Source organism: Malus domestica, chromosome 15 (genome assembly GCF_042453785.1).
Source record: "Malus domestica chromosome 15, GDT2T_hap1".
Taxonomy (NCBI): Eukaryota; Viridiplantae; Streptophyta; class Magnoliopsida; order Rosales; family Rosaceae; genus Malus; species Malus domestica.
This window is the reverse complement of record NC_091675.1, coordinates 9692657-9703642: the sequence shown is the minus strand read 5'-3', so window position 1 is coordinate 9703642 and position 10986 is coordinate 9692657. Positions and strand designations below refer to the sequence as shown.

Here is a 10986-nt window from a genome sequence, read left to right as displayed (position 1 = left end):
TTCCCACATATTCATAATTATGAATAACTATTTCATATATTAAAAATTTTCAGGGTATTACACATGGCCTGTAAATTTAGTCTCAATAAATGATCTACCTAGCATTATTCTTTTTTTGTTATCAATAAAGTATTTCTCTTAAAGCCAAACTAGACCCTTTCTTAGTGAGAAAACTTTCAAAGATTTTTGGAACATGAATTGATACATTATGTAGTACGTGTTATAATATGTTGAGAATAAGTCCCACATTGATGGGAGGATGGACCTTGCATGAGCTTATAAAAGGTTGAGCAACTCCCTATATTGCCAATTGGTTTTATGGTGGAACCTCAACTTTCTTCAGGGTATCAGAGCCGTTTGTCCCACGTGTAAAGCCAAACGGCCATATGCACTCCACATCACCCTGTTATGTTGTACACGTGTTAGACTTGAAAATTCACCACACGTAAGGGGCGTGTTGAGAATGAGTCAAGGACCTTGTATAGGCTTATAAGAGGTTAGCTACTCCCTATATTGTCAATTGATTTTATGGTAGAACCTCAACTTTCTTCATAATACAGTTGAAATGATAGGAATCTGGGGGATAAATGGTTGTTGTATGTCAATTGAGATAGTGCCAAGTGTCATCATATTAGTGAATAAGATTGTATTAGTTGTAAAAGTTGTTAGTTTGTTGTAATTGGTAAAGGCTGTTGTGGTCAGTAGCTATATAGGAGGAATTGTAAGATACAAAGGGTATGATGAAAATAGTATTGTTTCCTTCTTATTCATATTCTCTCTCGACTTCTATGACAGCTTAAGAGTCAAGGTTGATCAAGGGTCTATCATGAAAGAGAGTTTTCTTTTATTCAAAGTGCTCCTCTACTTATATCATCGTACGTTGTATACCGGTCCATCATTTTGGTACACTGAAAAATCCCCTTCATAGCCAACCAATCTTTTCTATGTTTGACCCTCCCTCATTGAGGCAGTAGGCGCATCAGAGTCATATCGTAAACCGTTGTTTTCTGTCACTATAATGCTCTGGGGACCACCTAATTATTTTAATTAGTATAGATTCCAGTTTTCTCAGCTTAATAAGACAAACCCTTGCGACATATCAACCATTTTATTCCATGTCAGTGTATTATTATTCTTCTCATGATCCCGGATCTTGGAGCTTGCAACAAAAGAGATGCTTTAATTTCTTTTGTTAGTGTCTCAAAATCTTACAATAATGCATGCATATTTGCGGCTACTCCAAACCAAATACAAAGTACACAATCTTATTAATTAAATGAAAAACCAAAGCCTATGGACTAGCAGTACATATCTGGACCCTCTAATCCAAAGAGACTTATTCTTATGTATGTGAACAGAATTAATCACAATAACTGTGATCGTGAAATGATTATCAGACCAGAAGGAAAACTCAGCTGCAGCACGGGTGGGTATGCTGTATTCTCTTGCAACACGTAAGATGCATAACCAATGTACTCATTGTTTCATGCAAGTTTTTCGCATGCAATAGATTCACTACGTAGCACGACTGTCTCAACAGTGAGTCCTGGTCCGATTCCAATCACAACACCCCATTCCAAACCTTCACCAGTTGTGGATTTGCCTTCCTCGATCGACTTGTTTCTCATCTCATCCAAAATAAAGTGCACAGATGGAGCTCCCATGTTGCCATACTCACTCAACACATGCCTTGTTGCCCTAAGTTTCCCTTCCTTCAAACCCAATTGCTCCTCCACCTGGTCTACAATGGCGGGCCCACCAGGATGCACACTGTAAAACAAGGAGTTCCAGTCCTTCTTCTTCCCATCAACCTTTTCAAAAGTTTTAGTCAGAAAATCCACAACATTTCCACCAACAAATTTGGGGACTTCTCCTGATAAATAATACTCAAATCCCATCTCACGAATGTGGGCCACCACACCATGCTCTGAGTTAGGTATGATCGTCTGCCTACATGCCACGATTTCAAACAGTGGCCTCTCAATTTCAGGTTCTGGATTAGCCCCAACTATCACAGCAGATGCTCCGTCAGCAAAAAGAGCTTGGCCCACCAGTATGTCAAGGTGGGTGTCAGTGAGTCCGTGGAAAAAAACAGTCGTGATCTCAGCGCACACCACAAGGACACGTGCACCCTCGTTGTTCTCTGCGAAGTCCTTGGCTAGGCGGAGGACAGTCGCACCAGCATAGCAGCCAGCTTCGTAGATCATGGTTCTGGTGACAGATGGGTTAAGGCCAAGGAGCTTGACCAATTGGAAGTCGGCACCTGGCATGTCAACGCAAGAAGCTGTGCAAAATATGAGGTGGGTGATCTTTGAGATAGGTTGGCCCCACTCCTTGATGGCTTTCAGTGCTGCTTGTTGCCCTAGCTTTGGGACCTCAGGGTTCAACATGTCTTGGCGCACATCGAGTGACGGGGCTCCATAGGTATATATGCTTGGGTTAGCCTGTAGAATCTCTTCTGTTACGTGCAAGTAACGCTTCTTTGTTCTTGATTTCTCACCTGTTAATTAGTAAATTAAGACTTATGTTAGGTTAAGTTCTACATCCTTATGCGTCTGAGGCAAACCATTAAAATAAGGTAACAGTCAAAATATAATGTTATGTTTGAGTTTCTCTCAGCATGATACAGTACCAAGGTATCGTTATAACATAATTAACAACATATATTGTGACATGAACACACTAGTTGGTGTTGGGATATTATTCACTTTAACCTCATAACAGGCTAGAAATATAGTATACAACCCATGATCAATTAGTATTCCATAGAGAGATAAAAAATAAATAAAAAACCTTACATATTGTAAGATAATTTCATGTATGATATGTTTTGTTACAATGTATAAATATGTGGTATCATATATATCATGCATGCATTATACACTTACATATGCGATCGAACTTCTCTCTTAAATCCGTTCTGTGCTCGTTTTTAGTAACTCGAAACAAGAAATCAGGATAGTCTTCTTGGTAGTAGACATTTGGTGGATTTGCAGTGCCAATGGCTAGGATTTTGGCATGTTGAGGCTCTACTTGATTCTTAACCAAAGGCGCCATTAAAGATATAGCAGATGGAATTGGGATTGGTTAAAACTTGAAAGAGAGGGGGAGTTCAAAGGTTGGAGTAAAATGATAGCCACTACTCCGTTCCTTATATAGCAATCAGATCGTTAGTTGTGGAATCTTTCAAGGTTAGTGGCTTCCATATTTTATGGGATGGCTGCTTGTAAGGGAGGAAGATGATCCATAGCGGTTTTTTTTGTGGAATATTAGAAGGATAGTGGCTTCAATATATTATGGGGATGGCTGCTGGAATTTAAGGGAGAGAAATGTTAAGGAGACCTTTTTAAAAATGAGACTCTTCATGGACTATCTGCTTCCTCATATTTTTGACACATGTTTAATGCAATTTTTTAATCTATGAAATTTTTTTTAATTTTAAGTAATTAGTTATAGGTGTAAATACGTTAGAGAGTAATATGAAAGTAAATTAGAACTTCAGGAAGTGTAATTTAATAAATTTGAATAAATTTTGTGAAAAAATGATAAAGTATTATCGAATGGTCATATTACTTCAGATTTGAGTGATTTTTTTGTAGAGATAATATTTGAGAGAAGATATAGAAGATAAACGGTTGGATAATTAAAATAAATACGGCGTAAGACCCCTAAAAACTTGTGTCAAAATATGTCTCTGAAACACCCGATAATATATATGGTAACAAAAGGACTAAAATCCAGAAGTTAGGGGGATCAAACGATAAAAAGGGTGAAATGAAGGACGTAGAAAAATATGGTTACTTGAGTGCGTGCATGCACCCTGGACAATCTACCGTTTGACAACATGATTTCAATTTGTGTCAAAGCGCGGGTGCCCGGCGCTTAAGATAAGTAATGTACACACATTTTTTCTTACAATTTGAAACTTCCAGTCACTTTCTTTAGCTAATAATAACTGTTTTTATGTTGTTATATTTTGGTAGTTTCGGTCAGTTGGCATCACTAGTCTAATTCGTACAACCAAACCGGATATCTTGATAAAAAACGGCATGTATCCGACTTTTTTGCCTTATATGAAAATGTTACGACCACGGAATATTAAAATCGTGGTAAGTGGGCAGCCAGCCAGTCCTGTGGACTTGTATGAGAACGAAAAACCTAGAAAACAAAGAAAACCCTGGCCGCCGAAAAAGAAAGGAAAAATAATTGAAATACTAAACTGAAAGGCATTTTTTTTATCGATAACAACAAACTAATACAAAGTGCTGTTTAAATAAAAAATAAAAGAAACGTCCACGAAGCTTGGAATTGAACTCGTGCTAGGACAACACTAAACACTAGAATCATTAAAAAACAACTGCTGTGAAAGGCGGTGTCCTTCAATCGATGTCGTTGTTGTTGTTGTTGTTGGGGTGGGTTGCCTCTTTTTTGGAACTTCGTATTCGGTTCTTCTTTGTTGTAGTGTACTTGGCTTTTTTGGATTGCTTTATTACCTTTTCTTATCTAATACAAGTTACTTCCTTTGACCAGAAAATAAAGAAACTTGCTTCCACAAATATATGATCATCTAGCTTTGTTTGACCAAATTTCCCTTTACTTAAATGCACAACATCGATTAGGGCAGGCCAAGGTGGATAGACTCGATGCGTCAACATTTCCTTTACTTAAATGCACACATCAATTGTCCAGTTTTAAATCAAAATTGAACCGTTAGGATTCTAAACTGCTAATATCGTTTAAAAGATTAACAGTTGGAATCGAATTTTATTTTTTTTAATTTTTGGAGAGTTTCCTTTGCTCTTATTCATCTCTCAATATATATTTCTCTAATATTTATAAATAAAGACTAAACTAGAAGCTAAATAAGATTAGTGCTTATCACCTCATATTATCCTTCGGACATTGTGGATATTCACATGTCCCCAACTCCTTGCCGTTTCTTTCTACCTCAATTCCACAAATATATGCAAATGTTCAAGTCTTTGCATCCATCCGATAGTCAGATTTGTCATCCGTACAACAATTTTGAATTTTCTCCCGTCGAATTGGTTTGTCTCTGTCTGTAGAGTCTTGGGTACATGCAACTTCGCACGGTCAACGTAGTTGCTTAAGGGATGATCTAATTCCACTTGCAGTTGGCCCGATGCAGGTGACATTGTACATCTCCCCACATTAATCAAATCCTAAATCCCTCCCTCCTACCGTGGCAGAAGAATAACTTATATGAATCAGGACGTGATGTGGTGATGAATCAATTTCATGTTAGTTCTTTTTCGACAGAATTTGTAAATTTATAAGTTGTGCAAGATGTATTTGAATTCTATATTAAGAATAGTTGAGAAGAATGATTCTTTAGAGATAGGTGCTTGCAAATCCTATTTTCTTAACGACACTCACCTAATTTAAACAATGAAATAAAACTCAAATTTCAAATAAGCCGCCATGTAAAAGGTAAGTGGCTTATTATTACAAAATAGACGGAAGGTCTTACAACACTACCCAAAAGGATAATTGGACTAATACTCCCGCATTTTTAATTCAATGTCTAAAGTTCTAGTTGGGCCAAAATTTAGAGGAACACTTACATGAAATGAATTCACTACCACATGACGTCTCAGTCTAATAATGCAATATCATGAATTCTCTCTAAAAATGTCTTAGTAATGCTGAATTAGAGTAAGCCACCGTTAATTGTCCAAGTAGTACATTTTTCTAGCTTATAATAACTTGAAAATTTGATGTAGGAATTTGTTTCCAATTCTTTTGGTCATATGTACATGAAAAGTCTTTCTTCTTGAAAACGTGCATGGAAGTTATTTCAATCTTTTTTTTTATCTTCTTGAAAACGTGCATTTTTTATAATTATAAAATATTGAATTATTTATCATAATACAATGGATGAACAAACAAAAAAACACAATCCAAAAACTCAATGTAAATATAACCATCAAAAGGTCCATCTGTGTAGTTCTGCTTAAAAAATATCACAAGGAATGAAAGAAAAAAAAATAAAAGAAAGTAGTAGGCCTTGATGAAAGACCATTCAAAAAGAAAAATTTACATGGGACAAAATTTTAAGATTGAAACCGTAACATCATGATAAGAGATATTTAGGCCATTTCCAACCGATCCGGTCAGAGGGTCATAGGGCTAAAAATAGCCTAAAATGACACGAAAACCGTCTCCAACCGAGGGTTAGGCCAAATGGCTCGTGGACCCCATCGGGCCAAAAACACCAAATCAGGCCAACCGGCTGGCCCAAAATTCAAATGATGACGCTAGTAGCCGTTGGATTTGAAATTTTTTTTTTCCGAACAAAATTTAAAAAAAAAAATTCTAATTTTTTCCTATAAATACCTAAGCTAGCCGTAGTTTTTAAGTTGTAGTTTTTAATATTTAAGTTGTAGTTTTTGAATTTAAGTTGTAGTTTTTAAATTTAAGTTGTTGTAGTCTTTAAATTGAAATAATAAATTATGTTTGGCCCATGGCCATTTGGCACCCTTGGTTCGAGATGGTTTTTGGTCACAAGGTTATGTTTGGCCTATGGCCATTTGGCCCCCTCGGTTGGAGATGGTATGAAATATGGCCTAACACTGTTCATTAAAATATAATTTCTTGGAGGGCTATAAGGCTAAAAAGAGCCCTATGGCCCTCCTTCAATTGGAGATGGCCTTAGTTCTAGCACTTAAACTACCATAATACATTGCCTCTAATTTCAAAGGGGACCTAAAATGTCCAATATATACGATATTATCTACACTAAAGGATATGAGAGAGGACTAAGTCGTAACATTGGCAGATCATAATAATTTGGTTAGATTTTTCGTTTTCACTTACTAGACTGTTATACTAAGTGGTGATATAATGAAAGCAATAACTATGTTAATTCTAACTTATTTTTCTAACCACCTTAACTCCACCACTCAAGGTGACCCTGAGAAGGTTTGGAAGTACGACTATTCGTGTATGTACAACTCCAGAAAACGAGCTAAAATACATGACAAAAGAGGTCCGTCTTCAATATTATGCATCTTAGTATTATGAGTATTTTAGCTGTTAAATTTGATTTTCATTATTGTTAGATTTTTTTTAATCCCATCCATTTATTTTACATATCACCAATTATACATACCATTGAGAAATAATTGTGACAAAAGAGAAAATAATATATCGAGAAGTTGATTCCAGAACTATTGTAGCTAGGTTTTTTTTTTTTTTTCCTAACTTATTTTGTAACCTTTTGGGGTGAGGTGCGAGCTATGTCCCGAGTAAATCAAGCAAGCTGAGATACAAAAAGTATTTTGTTATGTAAGCTGCTTGGGGTAGAACTAGATCTTCCATGTATATAACAGAACATAATGTTTTTTTCCCCAGGCCAAGAGATGTTAGAGGAAGCCTAATTTGGACGGACAATTTGTTACTGTTTGTGGTCTAAAATTTCAACTTCTACTTCCAACATAGTATGTTAATAAAAACTTAAAATAATATATTAACATGTGCATGGTACGTAAGATGGCTTCCTCATATATTGTCATATATATTTTATGTACCTTATTATATTGAGTTGAAACTTTCTATTGGACGAAACTGGGTAGTGGAAACTGTAAACTTACGTTGGGGTCGAAAGAGAAAATATCCTAACCTTGAAGATTCCAAATTTGGAGTGACTGATATGCTTACCGGAACCCTCTTTGCTGACTTTTTCAATGTGGTTAAGAGTCGACCCTCCACTAGAAATCACGAGTTGAATATTATGTGTGCATTAAAATATATCCTAACCTTGAAGATTCCACAAGTTAGTAGGATCTGTGATTGCTATATAAGGAATGGGGTATTGCCATTCATTTTATCGCAACCTTTCAACTTCTCCCTCTCTTTCAAGTTTCAACAAATCCCTACTCTAAATCTGCTCTTTAACTTCCTCAATGGCGCCTTCGGTTAAGAATCATGTAGAGCCTCCACATGCCAAAATCCTAGCCATTGGCACTGCAAATCCACCCAACGTCTACTACCAAAAAGACTATCCTGATTTCTTATTTCGAGTCACCAAAAATGAGCACAGAACAAATTTAAGAGAGAAGTTCGATCGCATTTGTAAGTATAATTTTTACAAACACTACTCCTGCACATTTATACTGCACATGCACGAGATTACCTTATATTTATATGTAGGAAGAAAACATATCATGCATTAAATTGTATGAAAGATTTTTGACCTCTCAATGAATTGACTTTGATCTTGAGTTGTAAAATCCAACTCTACCAAATTATGAGCTAAAATGAATCACATCCCAGACTCAACACGCCACGCGACATGTTCATTTCAAAAGATACATTGTTATTAACGGAAGAAAATAGTCACTTTAGACATGTTACACTAATTAAATTGTGGCATCTCGGTCCAATAGTACATTATCATATGTGAGTTTTTCTTCAAATTATATTGTATTAGTTGATGCACAAGGATATAAAACATGTCCTAACTTAATTACTAATTAACAGGTGAGAAGTCAAAAACAAGAAAGCGCTACTTGTATCTAACATAAGAGATTCTAAATGCTAACCCGAGCATATATACCTATGGAGCCCCATCACTCGATGTGCGCCAAGACATGTTGAACCCTGAGGTCCCAAAGCTAGGGCAACAAGCAGCACTAAAAGCCATCAAAGAGTGGGGCCAGCCCATCTCAAAGATCACCCACCTCATCTTTTGCACAGCTTTTTGCGTTGACATGCCAGGTGCCGACTTCCAATTGGTCAAGCTCCTCGGCCTTAACCCATCCGTCACCAGAACCATGATCTATGAAGCTGGTTGCTATGCTGGTGCGACTGTCCTCCGCCTGGCCAAGGACTTCACAGAGAACAATGAGGGTGCACGCGTCCTTGTGGTGTGCACCGAGATCACGACCGGTTTTTCCACGGACTCACTGACACCCACCTTGACATACTGGTGGGCCAGGCTCTTTTTGCTGACGGAGCATCTGCTGTGATAGTTGGGGCTAATCCAGAGCCTAAAATTGAGAGGCCGCTGTTTGAAAACGTGGCATGCAGGCAGACGATCATACCTAACTCAGAGCATGGTGTAGTGGCCAACATTCGTGAAATGGGGTTTAATTATTATTTATCGGGAGAAGTCCCCAAATTTGTTGGTGGAAGTGTTGTGGATTTTCTGACTAAAACTTTTGAAAAGGTTGACGGAAAGAATAAGGACTGGAACTCCTTGTTTTTCAGTGTGCACCCTGGTGGGCCTGCCATTGTAGACCAGGTGGAGGAGCAATTGGGTTTGAAGGAAGGGAAGCTTAGGGCTACAAGGCATGTGTTGAGTGAGTATGGCAACATGGGAGCTCCATCGGTGCACTTTATTTTGGATGAGATGAGAAATAAGTCGATTGGGGAAGGCAAAGCCACAACTGGTGAAGGTTTAGAATGGGGTGTCGTGATTGGAATTGGACCGGGACTCACTGTCGAGACAGTCATACTGCGTAGTGAATCTATTACATACTAAATACTTGTATGGAACGGTGTACACTGATTGTGTATGCGAGAGAGTATAATTTGGAGAGCTTTGTTTGTTCCTCTTTTTTTTATGCAGTCTGTTGCTTTGTCTGTTCCTGCTTTTTCTGTCCATGTTTACGTCTGTTAAAAAAAATGTCTGTTGCTTCGCTGGGCGTTTTGTCCCCTCGTTATCCAAAGTGTACTATTAACCCCAAATAATAAGAGATGGTTTTTTGTTTTATTGATCATCCTCCAGAGAACCTCATTTCTCATATAGACTTTGGTATTTTTTTTTCCAAATCTCAAAAAAAAAAAAAAAAAATGTTTCATGTAAATAATAAAAGATGGGGTTTTGTAATTGCTTCGAGTTTCATGAGAAATATTCATACATCATTGTAAGAGCAATGTTCCAACCAACGGTTTGTCTTATTAAGGTCTTCCACATTAGTTTATAAAAATTAGACAACTTGAGTTTAATACTTATAACAGTATTGTTATACTTTGAGTTTAATAACTATGAGAATCCAAAGCTGTTGAGTCCATGACCGAATTTTTTAGATAAGTACGTGTTCCGATTAGTCTTACTTCAACCCTAAAAATTATGGTCTCACAAAACACTTTTTGAATTTATTCCTACATTAGTTACAATTACAAAGCCACTATACACGTTACAAGCAAATAAAAAAGCTTTACATTTTAATTTTCATATCAACATAAATGCTATAATAATATAATTTAAGGTAATTTAGGGAACTCGAAGAATATTAAATATGACAAACAGTCTCAAATAGGTAATTTGCTTAGGTGGAGCCTAGTCATAAGGCATTCGTTAGAAAAATATGTTATGATGTAAAGAAAATTAAGTTTTTTTTTTTGAACAAACGATGTTATCGACACTAAGACCATCTCCAACCCTTGGGTTAAAATTTAAAATTTTTAACCCAAAAAATTTAGGTTTTAACCCAAATACAGTTTTTCTCCTCCAATCCTTCTAGGTTAAATTTTTAGCCCGAGATTATTAAAAAATAAATTTAGGATAGTTTTTTTTTAAAGTAACTTTAAAAAAAAAATTATGTAGACTATACTAATTTAATTTTATGAACATTTAACCTAAAAATATTTAGATTCCGATAAATATTGAAAAATCACTTAACCAACACCGTAAAAGTCGTGGAACAATATAAAAGAACATGAAACACATAAAAGAATTTTTTATAATTACTTTAGCAGTTGGATTTAAATTTGGACGTTAGATTTTTTTTTACCATTGAATTTGATCATATTAGATCTTAGTTGTTGGATTCAATGAATTAATAAATATAAAACTACAAAAAATACACATATATAGTGGGCCAACCCTACTAACCTGGGGAAATCCTGGGCTAAACTTGCCCTAGAAGTGGTTTTGGGTTAAAACTCATATTATGTCCTAAGGGATGGAGTAAGTTGGGGTAAGTTTAGAACATAAAATTGGAGTTTTACTCCAAGGGT

General features: G+C 36.3%; 1 protein-coding gene and 1 pseudogene across 1 annotated transcript; one reads left to right on the top strand and one right to left on the bottom strand.

The window, feature by feature from the left end:
* Nucleotides 1-1484: 1484 nt before the first annotated feature.
* Nucleotides 1485-3057, bottom strand: LOC103455021 (4-hydroxycoumarin synthase 1). The gene is given in 2 exon segments (NM_001329033.1): nucleotides 1485-2500; nucleotides 2889-3057. Coding segments are annotated over 2 exon segments (1185 nt in total).
* A 4806-nt stretch (nucleotides 3058-7863) lies between these two features.
* On the top strand, nucleotides 7864-9736 carry LOC103455022 (4-hydroxycoumarin synthase 1; annotated as a pseudogene).
* Nucleotides 9737-10986: the final 1250 nt, after the last annotated feature.